Source organism: Balaenoptera ricei, chromosome 8 (genome assembly GCF_028023285.1).
Source record: "Balaenoptera ricei isolate mBalRic1 chromosome 8, mBalRic1.hap2, whole genome shotgun sequence".
NCBI lineage: Eukaryota > Metazoa > Chordata > Mammalia > Artiodactyla > Balaenopteridae > Balaenoptera > Balaenoptera ricei.
In genome coordinates this window covers 74,665,241-74,693,009 of record NC_082646.1, presented here as the reverse complement: position 1 = coordinate 74,693,009, position 27,769 = coordinate 74,665,241, and the positions used below count along the sequence as shown (strand labels likewise).

Sequence of the window (27,769 nt, the reverse complement as noted above, 5' to 3'; positions counted from 1 at the left end):
GGGGTGGGATAGGGAGGGTGGGAGGGAGACGCAAGAGGGAGGAGATATGGGGATATATGTATATGTATAACTGATTCACTTTGCTATAAAGCAGAAACTAACACACCATTGTAAAGCAATTATACTCCAATAAAGATGTTAAAAAAAAAAAAAGAATAAAGACTCCTGAAATAGACCGACATTTATACAGTCAATTGATTTTTTTTAAGGTGCCAAAACAATTCAATAGGGAAAGTAAAGTCTTTTTTTAAATGTGGCTAGAACCACTGGATATCCATCAGAAAAAATAAAATGAAACAACTCCATTTTACAGCATATACAAAATACAATAATTTTAGATAGATTATAGATCCAAATGTAAAAGCAAAATTTATAAAGCTCCTAGAGGAAAACATAGACGAATATCTTTGGAACTGTGGCAAAGATTTCTTAGGACACAGAGAGCACTAATCATAAAGAAAAAAGTGATAAGGTAAACATCACCAATATTTCAAACTTCTGCTCATCAGAAGTTTTTAGACATATCAAGACACTATAAGTAAATGGATAGGCAAACCACAGACTGGGAGAAAATATTTGCAATACAGATGTCTGATAAGGGACTTGCATCCAGAATCTATAACTTCTGCAACTCAATTTTTTTTTACAAGCAAAATTATTTATTTACTTATTTGGGCGGCACCGGGTCTTAGTTGCGGCACGTGGGATCTTTAGTTGCAGCATGTGGACTTCTTAGTTGCGGCATACATGCAGGATCTAGTTCCCCAACCAGGGATCAAACCTGGGCCCCCTGCACTGGAAGTGTGGAGTCTTAACCACTGGACCTCCAGGGAAGTCCCTACAACTCAATTTTTTAAAAAATCAGCTAAATAAAAAGTAGGCAAAAGACTTGAATGGACACTTTACAAAGGAAGATATACAAATGGCCAAACAACACATGAAAAAGTACGCATCATTAGTCATTAGGGAAATACAAATTAAAACCATAATGTTATTTGACTATGTTCTCACTAGAATAACAAAAATGAGAAAGACTGAAAACATCAAATGTTAGTGAGGATGTGGAGCAGCCAGAACTCTCACGCAATGAGAGGGTGAAGTCGTACAAATGTTTTAGAAAGTAATTTGGCAATTTCTTACGTAGTTAAACATACATCTACCCTAGGACTCAATTCCATGCTGAAGTGTTCATCCAAGAGAAAGCAGCCTTATTTAAAATAGCCCAAACTGTAAATAACCCCAATATGCATCAACATTTGAGTGGATAAATTAACTATTGTATATTCATACAATGGAATACTACTGAGCAATAAAAAGAAACAAACTACTGGAAAACGCAACAACGTGGATCAACCTCAAAGACATATGCTAAGGAGAAGAAGCGAGACATCAAAGAGTAGATACTGCATGATTCTACTTTCATAACGTTCTAGAACAGGCAGAGACTATCTATGCCAAAATGAAGAACTATGGTGGAGGGATGGGGGAGGCACTAACTAGGAAAAAGCATAGGGCTCGAAGGAATTTTTTGAGGGGAAAGAAGTGTTCTATATCTTGATGGAGGTGTGGGTTACAAGAGGGTATAAATTTATCAAAGCTTAGCAAACTGTATACTTATAATCTGTGTGTTTTACTGTATATAAGTTATGCCTCACTTTTAAAAAATTAAAAGGAAAAAGAGTGAGACACGAAACATTGATTGGAAGCTCCATATTTAAGGGGGGACCATCATTTTTGTTGTGGAACCCCCAAAATGTCAGTTTCTAGAGTTTTTTTTCTCTTGGCCCAGCCAAATTGCAGGAGAAGAATCATCTTTCATTTCTGGCCTGGGAGGCAAAAACTTTGATGCCACCATCCTGGGAACCAAGCTGGGGAAGAAGGCTGGGTCCCAGCAGGCTTTCACTCAATCTCCCTATTTTCACTCTACATCTCATCCCTGCCTGTGTCCCTGAGATCAAAGCCTCTGACTTGACTTTTCTAGAAACTCTTACCACCTTTCTCTGATGGATGGGGTTAGGGAATCCGGGAGTTTAACTGCTCCTTACCCAGACTTGCTCCTCATCCTCCTGTCTTGCTCCCACCACCCCTCTTTCTGAGATGCCAGGAGCCTCCTGTTCCTCAAGCCGTCAACACCATGTAGGCTGTTTCTCCTTGGCCTTCCTTCTCTACAAGCATCAGCTGTCATCCTCTGCTCTGCAAGGTCAGTTTCTACATAGCCACCCTCGTTCCTTCTTCAAAAACTATTGACCCATCTCATGCCACTGTCATCCCATCCCTGCTCCCTTTGTCCCTGGTGATTTATACTTTTTTTTACTCCACTACCAACATTTCATCGCGATTGTCAGAGGAAGCAGGAAAAAAATAAAAAAGTATGTGCTTAATCCACAGTGCTCTACCTGAAGCCACTTAACCTTTCTAAGCCTCCGGTTTTTCATGTGTAAAACGGGGATAACGACGCCTTCTTCCCAAGTTCATTACGAGAATTTAATTATAGACCTGGGCACACTGCCTAGCACTTAGTAGATACACAATAAATACTGGTTTCTTACCCTTCCTTTCCCCATAATTGCATCAGACACCAGTGATGGGCTGGCTCACCGCCTTCCATCTTCACCCCCAGGCCCTTCCCTGGCCCCCACCATCCACCCGGGGAGGGCACCTTTCCTTCCCCCCACCATCCACTGCTCCCTCCTGGCCTTTTGCAGACCTGCCTGCATCTCTAGCACCTTCTGTGTGCCCACCACAGACAGGAGCATGCAGAGAGAAGCTCTGGCCTCTGTCTCCAAGGTGCCCTCAATTTGTGGAGCACCCTCTCCTTAACTGTTAAGGGACCCTCTTGTTCCAGAACCCCCTCAGAGGGCATTTGCACAGGCATGGGATCCAGGTGAAGGAAGACAAGGCCATCACTCACATAGAGTGCTTATTCTGTGCCATTTTACAGGTGAGGAAACTGAGCCTCAGGGAAGTTAACTGACTCACCCAGTAAGTGGTGGAATCAGAACTCAAGCCTGACTCCAGAGTTCGTGCTCCTAACCACTGTACTACACTACCTAGTGGCCCCAGAGCCCTTGGCTCAGCACCAACATGCAAAGGAACTTGGGGCAGCACAGACAGCCCCAGATCCCTGCAGTGGCCCAGGAGGATTACACACACCCAGAGATTCTAAGAAACACCATGGGGAGGGGCACAGGGACCGGAGGCCCAGAGGGCCCCAGGCAGGGGTTGTTAGGTATCACTGGGAGCCCTATCCCAGCTCCCAAGAGAATGTTCCACTATGGCAGGAAATGCCTGTCCTTCCTTTACAAGTTGAGACTGTAACAATTTCCCTTTGACAAGCCCCTATGGAGTGTGTATAAGCTCCTCATAGGACATTTGATACAGCACATGAGCCACTAGGGCAAATACCCCAAGAGGTGATGGGGGTTCAACACTACGAAGGGGAAGAGGACAAGTTTCTCTGGAGCACTTACTGTGCCCGGCTCCTTGCAGCCGCTGTCTTCTTTAAATCTCACAAGAATCCTGCATGGTAGGTGTTACTGTCCTCAATTCACAGGTGAGCAAACTCAGGCTCATAAACATTAAATGACTTGTCTGACATCACACAGCTAGTGACAAACATTAAGTCCTCTGGACTGTGGATGCTCTTGGCACAGCGCCAGGACCCAGACTGAACTTTGGGAGGCCAGAAGCAGAGGAAGAGGATTCAGGTACTGTCCTGCTCAGACTGGTCCTGCAAACAGCCAGCCGGGCCTCACAGACAAGAAAACTGTGGCCCAAGTGGTCATGTAACTTGTCAAAAGTCACCGAGCCCTTAGAAATCTTCACATCCTATCCTAGCGTTTGGAGCCTGGGGATTGAAAAGGGAGCCCCACTCTGGCTTTGGGATCTTCTGAGTTAAACTAATCCCTAATGTTTGACATTGCTTTAGAACCTTGCTACTCAAAGTGTGGCTCCTAGACCAGCAGCACAGCACCCCCTGGGAGCTTTTTAGAAATGTAGAGTCTTGGGCCTAGAGTCCTGTGCGAGTTCTCCAAACCTCACAGGGGTCCCTTGTGGATGCCCTTGCCTGGGAAAGGGCAGACTCATAAACCACATCATGACCTCTGTGTAGGGGACCAGACTCCAGGCCTCACAGAGCCAGCATGCTCTGGCCAAAGGGCAGGGTTTGCAGTAAGCAGAGTTGGGTTTGAGTCATAGATCTCTGGGCAGACCACTTCCCTGCATCCCACCCTTGGCCTCAATTTCTTCATCTGCAAAATGGGAATAATGATCCTCCCCTCCTTTCTCCCAAGGATGCTCTGAGATTGAAGGAGATCATTATATCAAGGTGTTTTATAAACAGCAAAACTCCAACTGACTGTTCCCTCCCCTTCCCACCCTAGAAGCTCTGACCCCCTTCTCACTTCCTTTGGCTGCCAGGCCTGGGCTGGGACTCCCAGCTGAGCCCTGGTCTCTGCACAGGCTGAAGGACACAGCCCAGTGCTGCCAAGTCATGGGACGAGGTGCCCAACTGTCTTCTCAGCCTAGACCTGAAGCAAGACCAGCATCAGGAACGAGAACGGGCAGAGCCGGGCACTGGGCCCCTGCAGCCACCTCCGCACGCACAGCACCCATGAGGCGACCTTCAAAACTCAGCTTGTGCAGATCACCCAGCTGTGATGGCACCCAGGAGGGAGACTACTTCCACGGGGTGGGGCCTTTCTTTTTCAAGTATTACAGGACACTGAGCCCTCCACCTGGTCAGAATTTTGCAAGGATGAAGGTTGAGAGCTAAACACGGGTTTCCTCTCTCACGGTCTTCAGCCCATGAGGCCTCTAGGGTATGCCCGGCACCCACCCAGTGGTTGGCACCTCATTTAATCCTCCAACAATCTCTTGAGGTGGTAGGAATTATTATTATTCCCATTTTACAGATGAAAAGCTGAGCCTCAGAGGAGCTAGGCCCTGTCCTTGTCCAAGGCCACATGCTGGTGAGCAGCAGAGGCAGGTGGACTCCCCTGCGGCTTGGCCCCCCACCCTCCTGCTCTTTCTCAGATTCTCGCTAGTCATTACACTGTCACTGGCCAGCTGTGGGCTGGTGCCTCCCTGCAAGGCTGTGTGAGGTTTTCCCTGCCCCTCACTCCACGTTATGGTCCCTGGTTCTGCCAGCCTTCGGGAGTGGTAACCCATGGCAACACAGATACATACCCTTGGGGACAGGCGCATCCTGAGAGGCAGGGGCCATGGGCTGGCACGCTCAGGCTCAGGTTCAGCAGCTGCTGCTCACACGTCCTCTCCCTGCTCAGCTCAGGGTCGGTGTGCAGGTCACTGCAGTTCACGAAGACCTGGCCTGCTGGACAGGCAGCAGCTGGAAGAGGAGAGGGTGGTGCTGGCAAGAGCCTGGACACTCAGCAGGATGCTTGGAACACCTGGGCCTGGGGTGGGTTCCTGGGCAGCAGGGAGACCTGGGGACCAGCATCTGGAGGATGCAGGCAGAGATGGGGCTCTGATGCTTTCTCCTGCCCTTGCTGCCCCTCAGGCATTCCTTGGGTTCCCAAGTGCACATCACAGTGGGCGGGAGGGGTGTGTGCTGTCCCACAATAGGACAACCACCACCAGTACCAATTACTGGACGTGTCCTTTCCACCAGGTACCGTTCCAGGCCCTTCATGTGCATTTTCTTCTTCAATCCTGCAACAACTCTGTGAGGTATTACTATCCCCTATTTTCCCATATAATGGAGAGAAGTCACTTCTGCTTTCAAAGGCATGATAAGGTGAGAGGAGGTGCCCCAGAGGAACCAGAAGAGGAGCCAGAAAGAGGATAGCCATTCAGTGTGGCAGGGTGCCCAGGGGACTTTTAACAACATGGAAGTCAACTTCCCATTTACCTGCATTTCTGTGACATAAACCCTCTCTCTCTCCCAGAGCCTTCAGTCATGTCGGCCATATACACTTATACCATGTGAGTGATCTTTTTTAGGAAAATCAATAAAGGGGGGCTGAGTTCTATGCCCACCCTGGGATGGAACAGAGAGAAAGGGATAGCTACAGGAGATGAAGTAAAAGTCCTAAAGGGCAGAAACCTGAAGCCAGAAACAACAAAAAGAAAAACACTCTCAGGGACATACACGAAACGTGGGGAGAACATAGGAATCTAGGTTATATACAAAAGAGGAAGTGAAGGTTCAGAGAGGTGAAGTGAGTTACCCAGGGCTGCACACGTAGTGAGTGCTGGGCAGGATTTGAACCCAGGGCTACCTGAGTTTGGAGGCCCTGCTCTTTGCCACCTGCCATATGACTATTCTCTGATCTCCTCTGTGCCAATCTCCATACTTAGTGGCATCATTCGCCCCAGGAGGCCCTCCCTGAAGGCTCCAGCCTCCTTGCCCTACCACCCCCAAGGCCTTCACAGGCTGATCCACCAGTGTGTCACCCTGATGCCCCCATCTCTACTGCCTGTGAGCGCCTCAAAGGCTCAGCCTATCCTCCCCACTGCTGTGATCCCACATCCTGCACTGCACAGAGAGTCAGCCTCAGTAGACACGTGATGGTTCAGACAGAGGAAATCCAGGACCCAGGGGAGGTCAAGGGACTGTCCAGATACCTCAGCTGGTTACCCCTGAGGGAGATGGAGTCTCAGCATCTCCTCGAGAAGCAGGAGGGACAGCCACTTGAGTGGGGCTGAGGTTGGGACAGGATTTCACAATGCCGCCCTCCAAGCTGGAGCCTTTCCCGAGAGGGCAAGGAATACAGAAGGCTCGGTGTGGCACAAGACCTGGGGTGGGGTGTCCCTGTCCTGGTCTGTCCTCGAGCTCTCCACCCCCCTCTCCACAACCCCACTACCATGAAGGAGGCCCCACCCTCCCTGTCACCCTTACCTGGGGCTCTGCTACCACAGCTCATGACCCCATCTTTGCAGTGGCTGCGGAGAGAGAGAGAGGCACTGAGATCAGCCCATCCAGTCACTGCAGGGCCTGGAGACCTCGAGTTACTGCACTCAGGTTACTGCAGGATTCAGAAAGACTTCTGTCCCTGGCTCCCTGTGCAGAGGGGGAGGGTGGGTGTCGCTTCATAGAAAGTTTTGCACTGCTGAATTTTCTTTAGTCAGCAACTTCTATTTAAAGAGAGGATAATAGGACTTCCCTGGTGGTCCAGTGGTTAAGACTCCACGCTTCCACTGCAGAGGGCGCGGGTTTGATCTCTGGTCTGGGAAGTTCCCGCATGCCCTGAGGCGCAGCCAGACTAAGATTAAAAATAATCATAATAATAATAATAAAGAAAACATAATAATGCTGCTGTCTAGGGAGCTCACCAGTGGCCCAGAGACGGGATGTCACTGTCTCCAGGGGGATAATCCGTTCCTTGGAAGTGGCAGGAGCACTGGTTCCTATAAAAGCCGGGAACAGAGAAAGGTGAGCCAGCTCAGGAGCCGGGGGCAGGGACCGCCAAGGACAGGGACCCCACCCCTCAGCCAGCCAGGGGCATTCAGACCCAGCATCCGTTCTGATGGCTCAGTGCCTATACCACACAGGTTGTTAAAATACTGTGAACACCAGGCTAGGCCCTCCAAATACGTCATCTTTCTAGCACAAGGTGAAGAACCTTATGCTACCGTCTCTGCAGGCTCCTCTTTGTAGGTCATCTGAGGCCAAAGACTGTGTTGCCTTCTCATACACCTCCCACGGCACCTGCCGGTTACGGCCAAGTGCAGGCCTTGAAGCAGAGCAGTCAAGGGCTGGAAGGGATGGCTGAACTCATCCAACCCCAGTGCTTCTCACCACCTTCTCCCTCTCTAAATCCTCCTCCGCCCCATATAACCCTCAGAGGCTCCCTTCGCTGGCAATACTCAAACTCAAGGGGTCGGGGCAGGGCACACATCTGGATCTCAAGGGAGGACTGTAGCTCAAAAAGGCCTCTGAGTGAGTCAAATATGCCCCCTAAAGGGGCTTCTCTCCAGCACCCCCATCATTCAGTTGAATGTGATACCATTTTACAGATGGAGAAATAGGCCTGGAAGGGAACAAGGACCTTGTCAGTCAGCCCCGGGGTCCTGTGAGGTGAGGTCACCACCTGCCACCTCCCCCCCAGCTCTGCCCTCTAGACACACCGAGAACGCCCACAGGCAGGTCTCAGGGCCTTCCCCTTGTGCCCCTCCGCCTGGAGCACTCTTCACTCAAATCTCTGCTCAAATGTCACCTCATCAGAAAGGCCTTCCTCCCATGCTCACTTCATATGACATAACAGTAACCCCTCCCTGCCCCAGGACCCTCTGTTCTCACTCTGCTGTATTTGGCTTTATAGCTCTGGTTACCACCAGCCCCATTAAGGATCTGTTTATTTGCTTATTATCTGTCTCACCACCCAGAATGTGAGCTCTGTGAGGGCAGGACTCTGTTTTGTTCGTTGCTGAATTCCCAGGGCCTAGAAATGTCTGGAACATCCTAGGTCAGTAAAGATTTGTGGAAGGAGAGGGGAGATGAGGGCAGAGACCCTGTTGGCTCTGCGGGGTTGTTCTATCTTGTGGGGAAGCTGGGCTGAAGCAAAGAGCCAGAGCTGAGAAGAGAGGCCAGGGAGGGTGGAGGGGTGTCTAGAGGAGGAAGCCCACCTGACCACTGACCCAGCTTACCCTCCAAGCTCTGCCCTGAGATTGTGAGATGAATAAAGTAGGGACGTGAGAGGCCCGGTCAGGCACCCCAGTTTCCTATGCTCTGGAGACCCCCAGCCTCATCACCACCTGACACAGAGCTCAAGCCAGCCTGCTCACCTGGGAACACAGAGGTCAGCCTGGGTGTCCAGATAGGTGTCTGGTGGGCAGGCACAGCCCTCCACACACTCGTCCCCGCTGAGGTCGCCGCCACCATCAACTGCACAGGCCTCAGGGCCGGCTAGGTCCTGGCAGGTTTGTCCACACGGAGCCACACAGAGGCTGTACTCCTTGGTAGCCTCACAGGACAGTGCTGTAGTGAGGAATGTAACTGTGCTTTGTTTCTCTCTTACTCACCACTGTGTGGGGTGGAGTCATCATCGTAAAGAGGAGAACTGAGAACCAGAGAAGTTAAGACATTTGCCCAAAGTCACACAGCAGGTCAAGGTCACAGCTGAGATTTGAACCCAGTCTGCCTCCCACTACACCAGAATGGCAGAGCCATAGAGGTGGGTCCCACCTCCCAGGTTCAGCCTGGACCCTGCCATTGGTATTTCCTTTTCTCTGCAGGGCGTTCGTATTAGGTAGTGATACTGGGGAAGGAGTGGAAGTCACTGCCCCCTGACAGCCCTGCACTCACCCACAGACACACATGCACAGGTGTGTAAATACACACACACTTCTGCCTCTCTCGCTTCTGTGGGTTATGAAGATCAATTGTGCTCCCTCCAGCAGCCTCTCGGGGCCCTTTGTCCAAGACTCAGGGTTGCCCTCTCCTCATCTGGACACCATCCCACTCCCCTGGGGTCTCCCACAGCCTGTCAGGGCCAGTAGAGCCACCTAGACTGCCCAGCCCAGTTGCTCTCACCCCGGCTGCACATCCAAGCCACCTGGGAGCTTTTAAAAATGCTGACCCCTGCCCCTCACTGCCAGATACATTGTTTTAATTGATACTGTATGTGGCTCAGATAGGTGCATTTTTTAAAAGTTCCCATGATGATTCTAATGTGGCCCTGTCCAACCAGCTCTGGAGAAACTTTGACTCAGAGACGGGCAGGGCCTTGTCACAGACACACAGAAAGTTACCTGCAGGGCTGGAATAAAACTCAGGCCTCCTGACTCCCAGTACAGTAAGCACCCTACACACGAACCTTCGAGTTATGAACTTTCAAAGATGTGAACGTACTATAAACCTATTATAGTACAGTACTATACAGCCGATTGTGTTAGTTGGATACCTAGACTAACTTTGTTTGACTTACGAACAAATTGAACTTACGAACATGCTCTAGGAACGGAACTCATTCATAAGTAGGGGACTTACTGTACTGTGCCTTCTCCATTTATTCAACAAACATTTGCTAAAGCTTACTGAGAGTGGGGCCCTGTACTGGGGCTGGGGGCACAGAGATGACTAAGACATGGAGAGGTGTGTGGCCTGGGGTGGGAGTTGGGGTGGGTACCAGCCAGCCCAGGCCCATTGAGCCACGTGTGCACTCAAACCTGAGGGCCACACAGCCAGTGATCTTTAGAAAGTTCACTCTGGCAGCAGTGAGAAGAGGCTATAGGGACACCTGTTAGGTAGCTGTGACTAGGGTGGTGGCAATGGAGGTGGTGAGAACTGGCTGAATTTGCAGTTGACCAGACTTACAGGACTTGGAGGTGGACCGGAGGTGACACGTGCCCCAGGTGTCAGGCCTGGGTAATCCATGGATGGGGGCCCTCAGCAGAGATGGAGAGCACAGGAGGAGAAGCAGTTTGGGAGGAAGGGGTGTTAGGTTGGAGGAGACTGTAGGATGTCCCAGGGGAGAGTTCAGGGGGGCAGGTGGACACTCAGATCTGGAGCTCCGGCTCCTCCAGCCGTCCTCACACGGGCACACAAGCGTGGGGCACTCACCACAGGCTGGCAGGTGGGCGCGGAAGTCGACGGGGAGCCCATGGCGCTGGCACAGGCGGGCATAGTGGGCCAGCGTGGCACACAGGCAGGGCTGCCCACAGCGGCAGGCGTCCCGGCGGCATTGCTCAAAGTAGGGCACGGGGCTCAGGTACGCGGAGCAGGGCGCAAACAGCTCCCCAGTGAGCACGCTGCAGGACTGCAGGGCATAGGAGGCTGGAGACAGACAAACAGGCCCAGGGTCAGAGGTCTGGTTTGCCTGGTGCCCCAGGCCCCAGTCTCTCCCTCCCTCTCTCCCCACAGCTCAGGGGACTCTGTACACGGGAGTGTGTGTGTATGTGCGTGCGCATGCGCAGGCACTCGTGCAATTCATTCCTCATGCCAGGCATGAATCCATATGCCAGAAGGAGTCAAGGGAGTGAACGAAACAGACAAAAGTCCCTGCCCTCATACAGTGGACATTCTGGTTGGAGGAGACCATCACTAGACGACTTACCTAGTAAATTAAAGGGGAAGAATCTAAGGAGAGACAGAAAGCTAGAAAGGAGAATGGGGATTGCAAGTTGGGGCGGGAGGGGAATTGTGATTTTAAACACAGTGGTCCGAAGCCCTCAGTGGAAAGATGTTTGACCAAAAACTCGAAAGAGGTGAGAGAGTGAGGCATGTGTCTATGAGGGAAAAACATTCCAGGTGAAGGGAACAGCAAGTGTAAAGACCTGGAGAGGAGAAGGACCAGGCTGTGTAGGAAGAGAGCAAGGAGGCCAGTGCAGCTGGAGGAAGGGGGAGGGTGGGAGGTGGGGGGAGGAGGAGGTGAGATAAGGGGGATGGGAGGAGAGCGTAGGGTCTGGTGGGGCCACTGTGAGGCCTCAGACTTTTGCCCTGGGATGGAGGAGCTGGTACAAATGTGTGTGTAGGTGACAGGGATAGGACGTGAGGTTCCCTTCTGCCGGACCCTCACCAGAAGTGAAGCCCAGTCCCCTCCCTGCACCTTCTCCTTTCTGATCACTCCTACCCAATGTGGTCAACATCCTCATGCCCAGGTTCCCACCTCATCTCTCTCAAACCAGTCACACCCATCCTCCCTTCCCCTCCCCGATCACCTCACCGGCTTGCAGGTGCACATCACAGGGGTCCAGCGGGGAGCCAGAGACCAGCGGGAAGCAGGCGGACAGTGTTTTCCAAGAATTGCCAAAGAGTTGTGGGGTGCTCTCAGGCACACCCACTGGGGACCTGCAGCCACGGCAGAGCCACATTCACACACTGGCCTACGTGCACCCAAGTGAACGTACAGCATACACCCAGGTAAGCATCCACCTGCTCATGTACACACGCACACAGAACACAAATATATGCCAGACACGCAAACAGCCAAGGGGATCTACACAGACACATTCAAACACATACAATTACAAATGTGCGTGCATACACACACACATCACATTCAACAGGCTCCAGATGGGCTTGGGGCCACACACTGTCCCACCCTCACCACCCACCCCAGTTCTTCAGGTCAGAAAGAGATAGACAGGGACACCATCAACCAAACTTCACCACATTAAAACTTCCTCTTCCCTTCCCCAAGGGCAGTTCCCCCAAACTCCTTTGCCCTTCCTCTCTCTCCAGGTGAGAAATAGTCACATGAGGGGCAATAAAGGGGGGAAGGGGAAAGGCATGTTTCCTAGACAACACCAGCCTCCAAAAGTCACCGAACTGGGTGTAGATGGTAGAATGGAGAGAGATCATAGTGTCCATGAGGGGCAGGTTCTCCCTGGGGCCCACCACAGGCACATTATTGCTCCAGAGCAGTGAGAACACTCAAGTTACACACAGAAGTATTGCCACCCAGAGTTCACAGTTAGCAGTATGGCAAGCAGCCCACACACGAAACAAGGTCTGCCCCCACCATTCTAACCAGCTGCCCTAACATCAGCTCCACCAGGCAAGGCAGAGTAGGATGCTACATTTTAAAATGTACATGCATGGAAAAGCTCTCAGGTTTTTCCTGTTCTTGCTTTTCCGAACAAATTCTCATTTCTGTCTGAAGAAAGCCTCTCACGTTTCCTTCTGCATCACCCAACGCATGTAACTTGAAGGACTGGCCAGAACCTTCAGCCGTCAAGATCAACCCTTTGTTCTCCCTTCTGGAAGGTCTGACTCTCGTCCTCTCTCAAATTCCTAAACTGTGTCCATGCCTAGATAGACTTTCTCTCAACTCTCTGTCAGTTCATGGGAAATAGTCCTCCCCAGAATACTGGGAGGCTCACAGGATTTAAACCACCAGCACCAGGCAGGAGAGGTACGTGAGTTAAAATGGCCTGGTGGGATAGAAAGCAAGGGTTTTGGCATCACTGGTTTACTGGGGGCTCACACTCATCTAAAAGTGTTCACAACCAGTTAAAACAGACAAAACCGTGAGCCAAATCAAATTCAGCCTGAGGTCCACCCATTTTAAGACCTCACTGTAAAACAGTATTTCTCAAGGTATCTCTCTAGACCTCACAGACTAGAATCACAGAGGTGCTTATTAAAAATTAGATTCCCGGGCAGTACCCTGAATCAGGTTCTTGAGGAGTGGGACCCAGGAATCAGCATTTTAATAAGCTCCCGGGATGATTCTTTGGCGCAAGAAAGACTGTGAACCACTGCCTTAAAGAAACATACTTAAATTTAAATGTAGAGGACTAAATAATCAATGGTGCACGTTGGGAACAGTGAGAGCCCACGGCAGCCCGGGAGAAACGTTCCTAGGCAGTGCCAGCCCGCACACATTCTTAAAGGGCCTGCCTCCCCCTCTCCTTCCAGTGCCGGGTCAGGGCACGTACAGGAAGTCGTCCTGCGTGTTGCCGTTGAAGGTGCCGCAGAGGCCCACGGTGTCCTCTACCCATCGCTGGTCCACCTGTAGGTACAGCCGCGGTCCTTCGCGGTCGTAGAGCACCCGTACACCCACGTTGGTCCTCACGCGCAGGAACACGGACGAGAGCCTCCGGATTTCAAAGGCGTCTGGGCACACAATGGGAGCGGGGATGTAGGAGGTTTGGACAGTATCACCCCATCCACCGCCACCACCTGCATGGCCCACGCTGACCCCCATACCCAGCCCAGTCTTCACACACAGTGAGGCTCTGACTGGGGGTTGGTTTGGGGAGCCTTGAGAAAATCCTATTCAATGATGAAGTCAGGACCCAGGGACAACCTACCGTAGCAGCTCCCGCTGAGAAATTTCTTCTAGCATTGAGTGCCAATTAAAGTTTTGCCTCTCTAAATAAGTGGTATGTTTCCTTCTCTAGCAAAGGAGAATTCTTAAGTACATATTTTTTTTTTCCACAGTGACTACCAGGAAGCTCACAATATGATTTCAGATTCAACTGTAGCAATTTTAAGTTTTAGATTCAGTTGTAGTGAATTTTACACATTTTGTGGCTTTTGCCTTTTTTGGGGGGGGGGGGCAGGGCTCTTTACACTGTTGCATCTCCCCTCTTCTCAATCTTGAGCCCTTATCCTTTTTTCTTTTTTAATTTTTTCTGGTGCCATTTTATTTCTTAATAGTTTTGCCATTTTTGTTAGATGTGCTTCCTATGAGCTATCACAAATCCTTTGTGAAATCAGAAAGGATAACAATTAATTAATAGATAGAGTAGGGATGGAAGACAGCTCCATTAATATCCTAACGTTAGGAGAGGCCATCATACTGCCATGAAGCCCACTGTCATGTTGGGATGGGGACAAAGATAATTTTATAAGTCCAGAGTCCATGTGGCTGGGACCAAGGTGTCCCCCTGGCCTGATTCACCCAGTACTAGAATGTGAGCTGTTGCCCATGTGGCAGAGCCTTTGGCCAGAAGAGCCTGGGCCGCCACCTTTCAGCTAGCTCTCATCCACCAGGGACGTACCATCTGTGTAGGGTGGCGTGACCTTGTACTGGTCAAACAGAAGGACATCCCCTGCTTGGGTCAGGGTCACCTGCCTCCGAGGGTCCTGATGCAGAATCACTGACACTGACTGGACACAGACTCCATCCTGGTTCTAGAGAGAAAGGAAGGCCAAAGGGGCAGAGTTAGTCTGTCTTGCCTGCTGGTCCCAACAGAGCCCTCCAAAGGCAGGGATTTCAGCACAGTCTGAGGCTAGGGGCAGCCTCCTCACAGTGACAGAGGCCCAAAGGACATTAGGGGTCCTCTAACCAAATGCTTTCATCTGGGGAATGGGAAGGCAGAGGCACAGACTGGAGAAGGTTAGTGGCAGAACTGGGATAATACAAATAAAAATGATAGTCAACCCTCAGGCTATGACACAGAGCAGAGATGGACCCCAGATGACCCAGAGTCCAGCCCCAGAAACACTGGCCTCCCCACCTGACTGCAATCCAGGGCTTTAATTTCATCCTTTTATGGATGTTTATGTAGCTCTTTCTATGTGTCACATCCTGCAGAGTATCAAGCTCCACTCATAAGCAGGCAGGAAATGAGCTAATATTCTCTAGGCCTCAGGTTCTCATCTCTGAAATGGGTAGTACACATTGGGCCCATTCATACCTCCCTTCCACAGAAGATGGTCACACAATCATACATGATGAAAATGATATAGTCCCTGCCCTCAAGAAGAATAGATACTCGTGTGGGATACAGACAGTAAATAAGTAATTACAAAGTTGGTTAATTATTATTGTGATCAGTGCTGAAAACAGGTGTAGGGTGCTAGGAAAGCATATAGTGAGGGAACGAGACTTAGCCTGCAGAGAGAGGAAAGGTCATCCTAGGGAATGATAATAGTAATGTAAAAATAATCATAACAATAATATAACAGTTATACTACAATATTATTATGACATAATAATAACAACTAACTTTAGAGTTATGTTCAGGTACCATTCTGATATTTTTAAACATATTTACACACCTAATCATCATAGCAATCCTATTCAGTAAGTACTACTAAAACTCCACTTTGCAGATCAGAAAACTGAGGCACGGGAAAAAAGCTCAAGAGCCATTTGAGCTGAGATCAGAAGGATGCATAGAAGCTGGCTGGGCAACGGAAGAAGGCGATGGGGAAGACATCTAGGCAGAAGGAACAACCTGTACAAAATCCCTGACAGGAAGGCTTTTACTGTATTCAAGGATGTAAAAGAAGACCAGAGGGGTCAGAGCCCACTGGGCAAAGTGGTTTAAGTTTCAAGAGGTAGGCAGGGGCCAGCTTAGGCAGAGCTTTGTAATATTTTTGGACTTTATCCTAAGTTCAAAGACAGCCAGAGAAAGTGTAACAGGAAAGTAATACAATCGAGCACTGAAATGAACTGATCAGAGCTTGAAACTTTTCAGAAAGACATTGTGCAACCAGTTATGACCTTTCTTTTAAGTTTCTGCCCAAGGGGACAATCCCTGAAACGGCTCAAAATCATCGTGCCTAAAATATCACCTTCTTTGTCAAACCCACTTATCCTCTGGTTCCCCCTGGACATGTCACTGGTGCAGGAAGAAAGCCTGCACCTTTAGTCAGTCTTAGGTTCAAATCCTGATGTCACTGAAAGCCATAAGACCCTAAAGAACGCACTTAACTTCTACAAACCTCTGTTCTCTCCTCTGCAAAATAGAGATACAACATGTGGTTGGTCCTCCCTATTGGATACACATAAGAAAACAGTGCATGAAATACTTTGGGGTTGCATTTGTCAAAGCCACAGAACTTTACAGCATAAAGAGTGAATGCTAACGTGTGCAATTTAAAAAAATCATGTAGGAGGTCAGGGGATCCCAGAATGGAATGCAGACTGTGATAAAAGAATCTAATATATTACAAATACATGAAACAACCTCACTAAAGGGGTTTTGGGGAAAGCTGTTGACCTAAGTTACTTTGGAAATAAATGGAGTTTGTAAGACTAAGAGCAAAAGGAATTGTGCCTAAGCACTGCACTCTACTTGATAAAGTTATTTCCCATGGAGATACAGGATAATAATTCTGATACTCTTCTACATGTATACTGGAATTGAACAGTTAGGTAAATGAATAGGTGAATAATGGAAGCCAGGTTTCTTACTGTTGGAGTGGGTGTTTAGAGATAAGCAAGGGGAGGAGGCTAGAATGATCCATATGGTAGTACCTTAGAGTCGGAACATGAGTATGAACTCCTGATTAGCACATAACAAATGGTTATTTATAGAAATATTTATCGATATGTGTATATATGTTGGTTAGACAAGGATATGCATGGGTTATTCATATACTTCCTTTCTCTGTCAGCCGAAATGGCCTAAAAGAAATGATACCCCAGTAGCAATGAGCATACCTAGTGCCCAGGTCTTGGTTTCTGACACCATTCTCTAATAAAAGGAACCAAGAAAGCCTGGTAATATTTTTGCAGAAATGGCTGATTCTAGGACTGGGACAGGAAATATACGAGATGAGCCTGGTACATGTTGTAGGGCCGAAAGGTTAAGGAAGTACATACACACACACAGAGTGATGGAGGTGTGTCAAAGGGACACAGGAGCCACATGAAAGACTGCCCAATGGCCAAAGCTGAGCAATCTGAGTAACAAAATAAAAAGTATTGTATTATAAACCAAATTATAAAATAAATATCCATGAGTGCATGCCGATATAAATGACTGAATAAATGTATCAGGAAGAAAAAAACGAATCTGCAGAAAAACTTGCATAAATTCTGTGCCTTCAAGGAGGGGAGCATAACTCCCCATTCTTCAAGTGTGGGCTGAACATAATGACTTTTCTTCCAAAGAGAAGGAAAGTATGGAAAGGGGGAAAAAAGAATAACTTCTCGGTGGCAAACACTACCTCAGCTAGATGATCAAGGTCAATATCAACAATAATAAACCACGTTGATAGTGTGTACCCTTGGTAAGATGTGATGAAAATGACACCTTACCTCCGATCTTCATCCCCAAAACCCACAACCCCACTCTAACCATGAGAAAAACATCATACAAATTCCAAAAGAGGGGCATTCTACAAAGTAAGTGACCAGTATTCCTCAAAACTTTCAAGGTCATCAAAAATGAAGTCTGAGAAACTATAACAGCCAAGAAGAGCCTAAGGAGATGTGATGACTAAATGTAATGTAGTATCCTAGAACAGAAAAATGACATTAGGTAAAAAACTAAGGAAATCTGAATAAGGTATGGCTTTAGTTACTGATGTATCCATACTGGCTCATTATTTGTAATTAACATAAGATGTTAATAATAGGTTGTGACAGGCTTTCTGGACAACATCCAACCTTGGATCGGGCTCAGCTCTTCCTCCTGCTGGCTGTGGGTTGTCAGAAGTGCTCCAAGCCTCTGTAAGCTTGTCTCATTTAAAATAGGGAGAATAATAATAACTACCACGTGGGGGTATTTTGAGCCTTAAACTAGATGCTGTATGCAAAAGTGATTGAAGTTCCTAGCACTGTGCAAGTATTTTTCATCACCCTCTCCGTTACTGTCCTCACCCCACCCCATTCTGTTCACCCAGACTGAAGTCACAGCTTCCTCTTTGACTTTTCCTGCTTCTCTCCCACATCCCCCCTAACCTTACCAGCCACAGTCAGCCAGTTGCCAAGTCCTTCTGCTTCTGTGTTAATACATTCTAGAACATTCCAACCTCACTGCCTTTCTCATGTGCTCTAATCCTCCTGGATTGCCCCCCTTCCTCCCCATCCTCAAATATACATATTTTATTTCTGTTTTCCCTTTTCAGGCCCACTTTTTAGGTCACTCAGCTCAAATGCCAGCTCTACCATGAGGCTTTCCCTCTTCCTTTCTTCTACCCCATAGGGGTATTTCTTCCTTCACAGAACTCCCCTCTTACAGCACTGATCGTGTTGTATCTCATACTGAAGCAACCGACCTGAGGACGTGACTGACCTCCCACATCAGGCTGTGAGCTCCGGCGGGTAAGACCAGGTCAGATTCATCTGTATAACCCTCACTGTGCCCAGCACAGGACTGGCCCAAAGCTGGCCCTCCATCAGTTCATCAGCATGGATGAAGTCACAAGGAGAAGACCCGGCTCATGGTAAAAAGAACATGCTATCAAGAGGCGCCATCCAGCACTGAAGCAGGTTACCTCAAGCTGAGGCTGGCCAGCCAGTCAGGGACACGTTAGAGAGAGGGCTGAGTAAGGGACCCCCCGAGGTCCCACAGCCCTCAGGTATTCTAAGACGTCAGACCTCCATAAGTGGGAAGGAGCCCAGCTGGGCTGTGTCTGTCTGCCTTGCCTTTTGCCACCCTCAGGATGTGATGAGAGTGACCCAACTTTTGAGGACAAGTATTCTCTTGACTCAGACAGCAGCCAAGGTCAGGGCCAGGCCATTCTCTGGCAGAGAAAGGGGTGGGGGTCACTGAGGCCTAAAGAGGGAGAAAGCCCAGCCCTCCACCTAGTCCACAGCCCAGCATGGGTCCCCAGGGCCAGTGAGGGGCATGTCCAGCTGATGTCTGCTTACACTCAGGGCCCTCAGTGCTGGGGCTGCAGAAGCCAGCAGGGAGGAGGGACTGGGGGTGGCTCCCCTGGCTATGGGTGTGAGCCCCTGCTCCTCTATGCCAGGAGGAACTTGAGTGCCACCCAGACCAGGACTGGTGAGGTTGGCTAGCACGGTCAGCTCAGGGACAGTGCAGTCACTACTGAGAGACAAACAAGCTCACATCTACCCCAGACCTGCAAGTTGGCCTTTTTCTGAGCTATGTTCACAAGTGGTTGACACAGCTCAGGGCTCACCTCCTCTAGGAAGCCTTTCCTGATCCACTTCCTCCTCCCACCCGACATCTGGGTGAAACAATAACAGGGAAAAGTTCCTCCATGGAGATCTACTCTGTACTGTCCATGTTGTCACAGCTCCTGTAACATAGTAGGTTATGGGGGTCTCTTGTCTGCCTCACCCACCAAACTGTAAGGTCCAGGAGGGCAGAGCCAGGTCTAATTCATCCCAGCCCCAAAGACTTAACATAGCTTCTGGAAGAAACAGATGTTCAGTATATGCTGAATGAACGAATGAATAAACGAATACAGAGATGGTGAAGGTACAATCCAAGGAAGCAGAGATTAAGTTGAATTAGACCAATTTTAGAGATTTTTTTTTTTACCATCGCATCAAAAAGAATAAAATACCTAGGAATAAACCAAGGAGGCAAAAGACCTGTATTCTAAAAGTTATAAGATGCTGATGAAACAAATCAAAGATGACGCAAACAGATGGAAAGATATACCATGTTCTTGGATTGGAAGAATCAATACTGTCAAAATGACTATACTACCCAAGGCAATCTACAGATTCAATGCAATCCCTATCAAATTACCAATGGCATTTTTCACAGAACTAGAACAAAAAATTTTAAATTTGTATGGAAATGCAAAAGAACACAAATAGCCAAAGCAATCCTGAGAAAGAAAAACGGAGCTAGGGATTTCCCTGGTGGCGCAGTGGTTAAGAATCCTCCTGCCAATGCAGGGAACACGGTTTCGAGCCCTGCTCTGGGAAGATCCCACATGCCGCGGAGCAACTAAGCCCATGCGCCACAACTACTGACCCTGTGTGCCACAACTACTGAAGCCCGCGTGCCCAGAGCCCATGCTTCACAACAAGAGAAGCCACCACAATGAGAAGCCCACACACCGCAACAAAGAGTAGCCCCCACTTGCCACAACTAGAGAAAGCCCGTGTGCAGCAATGAAGACCCAATACAGCCAAAAATTAATTAATTAATTAATTAAAAAAAAGAAAAACAGAGCTGGAGGAATCAGGCTCCCTGCCTTCAGACTATACTACAAAGCTCCAGTAATCAAAATGGTATGGTACTGGTGCAAAAACAGAAATATAGATCAATGGAACAGGATAGAAAGCCCAGAAATAAACCTATGTACCTATGGTCAATTAATCTATGACAAAGGAAGCAAGAATATACAATGGAGAAATGACAGTCTTTTCAACAAGTGGTGCTGGGAAAACTGGATAGCTACATGTAAAAGAATGAAGTTAGAACATTCTCTAACACCGTATACAAAAATAAACTCAAAATGGATCAAAGACCTAAATGTAAGGCTGGACACTATAAAACTCTTAGAGGAAAACATAGGCAGAACACTCTTTGACATAAATTGCAGCAATATATTTTTTGATCCACCTTCTAATGAAAATAAAAACAAAACTAAACAAATGGGACCTAATGAAACTTAAAAGCTTTTGCACAGCAAAGGAAACCATAAACAAGACCAAAAGACAACCATCAGAATGGGAGAAAATATTTGCAAATGAAGCAACTGACAAAGGATTAATCTCCAAGATTTACAAGCAGCTCATGCAGCTCAATAACAAAAAAACGAACAACCCAATCCAAAAATGGGCAGAAGACCTAAATAGACATTTCTCCAAAGAAGATATACAGATGGCCTACAGACACATGAAAGAATGCTCAACATCATTAATCATTAGAGAAATGCAAATCAAAACTACAATGAGATATCATCTCACACCGGTCAGAATGGCCAGCATCAAAAAATCTAGAAACAATAAATGCTGGAGAGGGTGTGGAGGAAAGGGAACTCTCTTGCACTGTTGGTGGGAATGTAAATTGATACAGCCACTATGGAGAACAGTATGGAGGTTCCTTAAAAAACTACAAATAGAACTACCATACGATCCAGCAATCCCACTACTGGGCATATACCCTGAGAAAACCATAGTTCAAAAAGAGTCATGTACCAAAATGTTCATTGCAGCTCTATTTACAATAGCCAGGACATGGAAGCAACCTAAATGTCCATCGACAGATGAATGGATAAAGAAGATGTGGCACATATATACAATGGAATATTACTCAGCCATAAAAAGAAATGAAATGGAGGTATTTGTAATGAGGTGGATGGAGTTAGAGTCTGTCATACAGAGTGAAGTAAGCCAGAAAGAGAAAAACAAATACAGTATGCTAACACATATATACGGAATCTAAGGAAAAAAAAAAAAAAGGCCATGAAGAACCTAGTGGCAAGACGGGAATAAAGACACAGACCTACTAGAGAATGGACTTGAGGATATGGGGAGGGGGTGGGGTGAGATGTGACAGGGTGAGAGAGTGTCATGGACATATATACACTACCAAATGTAAAACAGATAACTAGTGGGAAGAAGCCGCATAGCACAGGGAGATCAGCTCGGTGCTTTGTGACCACCTAGAGGGGTGGGATGGGGAGGGTGGGAGGGAGGGAGATGCAAGAGGGAAGAGATATGGGAACATATTGTATATGTATAACTGATTAACTTTGTTATAAAGCAGAAGCTAACACACCATTGTAAGGCAATTATACTTCAATAAAGATGTTTAAAAAAAAAAAAAAAAGTCCACAAACAGTAAATGCTGGAGTGGGTGTGGAGAAAAGGGAACCCTCCTACACTGTTGGTGGGAATGTAAATTGGTACAACCACTATGGAGAACAGTATGGAGGTTCCTTAAAAAAACTAAAAATAGAACTACCATATGATCCAGGAATCCTACTCCTGGGCATATCCCTGGAGAAAACCATAATTCAAAAAGATACATGCACCCCAATGTTCATTGCAGCACTATTCACAACAGCCAAGACATGGAAGCAACCTAAATGTCCATCGACAGAGGAATGGATAAAGAAGATGTGGTACGTATATACAATGGAATATTACTCAGCCATAAAAAAGAACGAAATAATGCCATTTGCAGCAACATCGGATGGACCTAGAGATTATCATACTAAGTGAAGTAAGTCAGACAGAGAAAGACAAATATCATATGTTATCACTCATATGTAGAATCTAATTTTTTTTAAGTGATATAAATGAACTTATTTACAAAACAGAAACAGACTCACAGATTTTGAAAACTTATGGTTACCAAAGGGGAAATGTGGTGGGGGGCAGGGAGGGATAAATTAGGAGCTTGGGATTAACATACACACACTATTATATATAAAATAGATAACCAACAAGTACCTACTGTACAGCACAAGGAACTCTACTCAATATTCTATAATAACCTATATGGGAAAAGAATCTGAAAAAGAATGAATATATGTATATGTATACCTGAATCACTATGCTGTACACCTGAAAATGACACAACATTGTAAATCAACTATATTCCAATAAAATTAAAAAAATAATAAACAATGAGGCCCAGGACAGGGAAGTGACTCTCAGCTAGCAGATGTTCTGGAGCCAGAACCCAGTCTGCTGCCCCCTGGCTCTGCCCAGAAAGAATGGACAGCAGGATGAGTGGGCTGTGGAAGGACCTGAGGCCCTGCCCTAAATCCCCAGCCTCTCTAGGGGGCGGCAGCCAGGGGTGGCTGGCTGGATCAGGTCTGGGGTCCCAGCCCTTACCAGGCCACATGGGGCATTCTGCAGTGTCACTGTGAAGGTGCCCGAGGAGCGGCTCTTGGCGAGGATGTACTGACACGTGGCAGGGAACGTGTAGCGGCGGCCATCGAAGGTCGTGAAGTGGATGTCGCCAGTCACTGAACACTCGGCTGAGGGGCAGAGAAAGGCAGCTAACCCAGGGGAGCTGCCCCACAGGGAGTGCCTTTCCCTGCAGCTCTGAGCAGGAAGAGAAGACGGCACCCTGTCCTCAGGTATCAGGGTGTGTCTGGAGCCCTGGCCCTCCCTTTGAGAGCCCAGCTCACTGGGGAGATGCAGCCCTGCCCCCGCAGGCCTGTCTGAAGGGAGATGCAGCCCTGCCCCGAGCATCTCCCTCTGACAGGAGACCAGGCCCCGAGCACGGAGACCAGTCTCGGTCCAGGCCCCCCACGCCCAGGAAGGAGCCCATGAAAAACCCTCCCTAACAGGGGTGGAGCAAAACCCCTTAATCAGGCAAAGCAGCTCTGAGGAAATGAAGAGGGGCATGCTGAGCCAATGGAACTGAGTGACCGCCCACGCCAGCAGCAGGCCTGGCCCCCAGAGCTTCCCTGCCCTAAAAGCTGTGGGACTGGTAGAGGGGTAAGGTCCAAGGTGGGGCCAGGCATACCTGGGCAGACAGATGTGCTGCACAGCCACTTGCCCGCAGTGCATGTGCTGAAACACAGAGACCAGGGGGGCAGGGGCTCACCCCTCCAGGACTAGGATAGACGTCGGAGGGTTGCAGGGTCCGCAGAGCTCCTGCCCCACCCTGAGTCTTCCCAGCTCTAAAATGGGTGGTGGAGATTCCACCCACAGAGTGGATATAATGAGATCTCCTGACTCAGAGATGCTGAGTGAGCACTCCCATGTGGTCAGGCTCCCAGATCCTGGAGGGGCAGCCCTGAGGGAAAGCCCCAGAAGTCACCGCCTCCCCCTTCCCCTCTCCCCAGCAGTGGACACGGACCAGGAGTTGCAGTCTTCTTTCACCACAGAACCAGTCGGGTACAGGGTCCCGTGGAACTCACAGGGACACTGAGCTGGTGCCACGCAGCCCCCATCCTCGAAGATCAGCCCTAGGGTGACAGCAAAGGCCCACTTAACTTACCTCCATTCTTGTTCACAAACCTTTCATGGCTCTCCAGGGCCTGTGAAAAGCAGCATCTCATCCACACTCCTTCACCATCCAGCTCACTTTCAAACTTTCTCCTGTATAAATGCTTAATCCCCTCTGAGCAAATAATCCCACTTCCAGACCTTTCTCAGAGAACAACCCACCCCAAACAAAATGCATACTGACTAGCTTCTCCTCCCCACCTCTCAAAAGCCTGTCACTGCATCTAGAACCAGCTTAGGTGCCACCTCCTCCAGGAAGCCTTCCCTGACAGTCTCTCTTCTTGAAATGAATCCCTATATCTCTTCTTGTCTGAACCGCTGAGCTGGTCCTCACCAGATTATGCCTCAGACTAGAGTCATGTGTGTAAGTGTCTTATCACAGCAACCTGATTTTGATCCCTAAAGTCAATGACTGTATCTTTATATTTTTTATCCTAACCCCCAGCCTAGCCATGTGAGCTGCACACTATAGATGTGCTGCAAATGTATACACCATGAAAACAGTATGTGGATGAGTGTTTAAGCAAATGCATGTGTGATAAATGAATAAATGAATGACTGAATGACTTGTCCTCATCTACACACCTTAAAAAGCTCAGTCCCAATGAAATTAAATACCCTGATGAACCTCTCAAGAGCCACAGTTCTGCCCCTACTCTCACCTCCCTTAAGCCATCCATTCATTCATTTATTCACTTATTGTTTGTTCCTTCATTCATTCTGCAAGCAAGCATCCTCTGAGCCCTTGCTCCATGCCCATCCGTGTCGGGCCAGGAAGAGGCTGCCAGGTACCCACACCACCCCTCGCATACCGTCGGGGCAGTAGCAGCCGTCCACACAGGTTATCTCGCTGTCCACGCAGGATGCCCGGGGCTGGCAGGAGGCGGGGCAGCAGGCGATGCACTCGTTGTAGATAAAGGCCTTCTCCTTGCAGCGCACCGCTTGGAAGGAAGGAAGCAGTATGGCCTGACAGCTCCCTTCTGGCCCCAGCTCTGCCAGGACCGACCCAGGCCCCACCCCAAGCCCTGGGGTCGGGGGTGGGAGGGCTTTGATTTTCCTGATTCCCTTAGTCCCAGTGGGAGCACCAGGTGACCAGGAAATTAGTGAGAGCCTGGGAGACGCTGAGAGCCACCCTGGTGGCCCCAGGCCAGTCCCTCCCTCTCTGAGCCTGTTTTCCCATCTATCACATGCAGATGCAACCTTAGGGCTTAACGCTCTGATAACTGTGGTTCTCAGCAGGACAGGACATTGAGCTGAGGCCTGGGAATGCCACCCACAGCCCCAGGACAGAACTTGTTGGAATCCCTCCCTGCCCACCACCAGGCTGCACCTACTGCATGGCCGGAGCTGGTTCCTCCACCCCTGCAGGGGCTGACCTGCCTGGGCACATGCCCGGGCATACTCTGCCAGTGCCCGGCACCAGGTGGCTTCATCACCCGCTGATCTGTGCAGGGAAACCGAGGGTCCCACTGGAATCAGATCCACCCTGTAGCCAGCCCGCCAGCACCCAATAGAGACTGCCAGGGCTCAGGGCACCCTTCCTCGCCACACAGCTGGGAAAGGGAGCCAGGGAAGGCAGCCAGGTATACAGACCCCTAGACTGGAGGCAGGAAACCTGGGCTCTAGTCTCAACATTGCCCCTAACTTATGTGACCCTGAGGGAGTCAGGCCCCATTTCTGGGCCTCAGCTGAATGGTCCCACCTACGCAGATAAGAATTTCAGAGCTTTGGGAAACATACCTGTTAGGGCCTGGGATCATCAAGCTCAGTGGCCCACGTGATGAACTCCCACCCCAGACTGGGAGAGGTCTCCGTTCAACCCAATACCACCCGACCCCACCGGCTCCCCACTCACTGGCAGAGATCGCTGGTACAGCTGGCTGTGAAGGGCAGAGGGCTGACATAGGCATGGCAGGCATCAAAGGGGGGCCGCAGCAGTGCCTCACAGCGGTCATACACACCCTGGGGCAAGGGCCAGGAGCCAGAGCTGGGGGCTGGCTGGGCCAGGTAAAGCCCTCTGACTTTGCCAGTCCCATACAGCACCCCAACTTGAGCCCAAGGGAGAGAAAAGGCCGGGTAGAGAGCAGACAGAAGGGGCATGGGCACCAGCAACCCTGGGCCCCTGCAGCCAATGACTTCCCAAGAAGTAGAAGGAAACCAACCTAAGCTAGACACTAGGGTGGGAGTAGAGGCTGGAGTTGGGGGCTCTCGCCAGGATCCAGACCTGCATGGTTCCCAGGCTCTGCTGCAGGCACGGAGGGCGAGGCAGGGAAGAGGTCGTGGGCCCTGGAGGCTGGTTGGGGGCCTGCTCCTGCCAGCTGTGCACAAATTCAGCCACATCTTCCGTCAGCTTCCCTGTAGGGGAGAACTAGCATGACCACAGGTGGGGAGCCCGAGGGGAGGCAGATGGAGCCGAAGAGATGCCAAGAGGAAGGCAAGGAGTTGTAGAACCCAGCCTCGAGCTCCCATCCCAATCTGCAATTCCCTATGGAGCCGTTCTCCTGAAAAATCCGTGTGGTAAGAATAGTCAAGAATGCTCAAGACCCTGTGAGTTCCCTGGAGTAGGTCCCTGCTGCTCTAAACTCAGGAAAGCAACACCATGCAATCGAAAGAGAATGAATGTGTGAGCCTGAACAAGCTCCCATACCGCTCTGAGCCCGAGTTTCCCCATATGTGAAACAGGGCAAAGAGTCCCCTTGTGAATTTATTGCAAGGACTATATGAGACCATGTGGGTAAGGTGTTCAGTGTGTTGTGGCTGCTCAAAGGTGTCACTTCCCTTCTGGCCAGAGTCACCATGATGTGGCCTGAACCCTTCACTTTAACTTCGTGCCACTCCTGCTGGAGCCTTTCTCTTCCGGGCTCCCTCTAGCCCTCTGTGCCCTGCTGCCACCCCAGCCCCCTCCATCTCCCACTCACCTTGCAGGGTCAGTGCCACCTAGCAAAGTGCCCATTAGATCTCACACAACCCTAGTAGACATTCTCATCATGGCTGTTTTACAGATGAGGAAACTGAGGTCCAGAGAGGTTAAAAGATGCCTGAGGCCACACACTTGGAAAGGGGCCCCTGGCCTCCCACTGGGTCTTTAGTGCCATGACCCCAGGGTTCTGTCTCAAGTCCCTTTCCACCCCTTCCAGCCTGACCTCTCCCCCATCCCCACCAAAATCCCTTGGAGGCCACCTGCCCTGCACCTCACCATAGCTGGTCACCAGGTCGTCCTGGGGGTCGGCGTTGTTGTTCCCACACAGCCCATGGGTCCAGCCCAGGAACTCTGGGCTCATTTTAATGTAGACAGCCGAGGTGCCATCCCAGGCCAGCGTGAAGGCCGACTGATGCCGCACGAGGACATAGCCAGCAAGCCGCTGCAGGCGCATGCTCCCCATCACATGTGGCAGCTGGACCCTGCAGGGCACAGCCCAGAGCTTCAGGGCATCCACACCACCTCCACTAGCCCAGTCCCTTCACCAAAGGACCCACTATCCCCTACCTGAAGGACCCACCACGTACACAGGATCTGCCTCACCCCACGGCCACTGGTACCACAGGGTGTGTGGTCCTTATTTTCCCTGCCCCTGACTTCTTGGGTGCCTGGAAGTCCACAATCAGAAAGGGGTTCTTTTGTTTTCAGAGTTTTAAAGTTGCTTTTTAAAATTGCAACTTTCTGGAACTTCCCTGGTGGTCCAGTGTGTAAGACTCCATGCTCCCAATGCAGGGGGCCCAGGTTCGATCCCTGATCAGGGAACTAGATCCCACGTGCATGCTGCAACTAAGAGTTCACATGCCAC

At 49.4% G+C, this 27,769-nt stretch overlaps 1 protein-coding gene across 1 annotated transcript in view; it reads right to left on the bottom strand.

Moving 5' to 3' along the window:
• The window catches only part of OTOG (otogelin), an 86,213-nt gene that overhangs the window by 48,264 nt on the left and 10,180 nt on the right, over positions 1-27,769 (bottom strand). Inside the window, exons 8-23 of the mRNA XM_059929580.1 lie at positions 27,181-27,386; positions 26,209-26,339; positions 25,840-25,946; positions 25,319-25,428; positions 24,797-24,925; positions 23,836-23,944; positions 23,500-23,546; positions 22,860-23,005; positions 14,410-14,542; positions 13,342-13,519; positions 11,625-11,749; positions 10,523-10,735; positions 8,746-8,938; positions 7,294-7,368; positions 6,860-6,903; positions 5,188-5,347 (exon numbers count right to left, since the gene is read on the bottom strand). Coding sequence (XP_059785563.1) covers positions 5,188-5,347; positions 6,860-6,903; positions 7,294-7,368; positions 8,746-8,938; positions 10,523-10,735; positions 11,625-11,749; positions 13,342-13,519; positions 14,410-14,542; positions 22,860-23,005; positions 23,500-23,546; positions 23,836-23,944; positions 24,797-24,925; positions 25,319-25,428; positions 25,840-25,946; positions 26,209-26,339; positions 27,181-27,386 — 2,106 coding nt within the window. The remainder of the gene's footprint in view (positions 1-5,187; positions 5,348-6,859; positions 6,904-7,293; positions 7,369-8,745; positions 8,939-10,522; positions 10,736-11,624; positions 11,750-13,341; positions 13,520-14,409; positions 14,543-22,859; positions 23,006-23,499; positions 23,547-23,835; positions 23,945-24,796; positions 24,926-25,318; positions 25,429-25,839; positions 25,947-26,208; positions 26,340-27,180; positions 27,387-27,769) is intronic.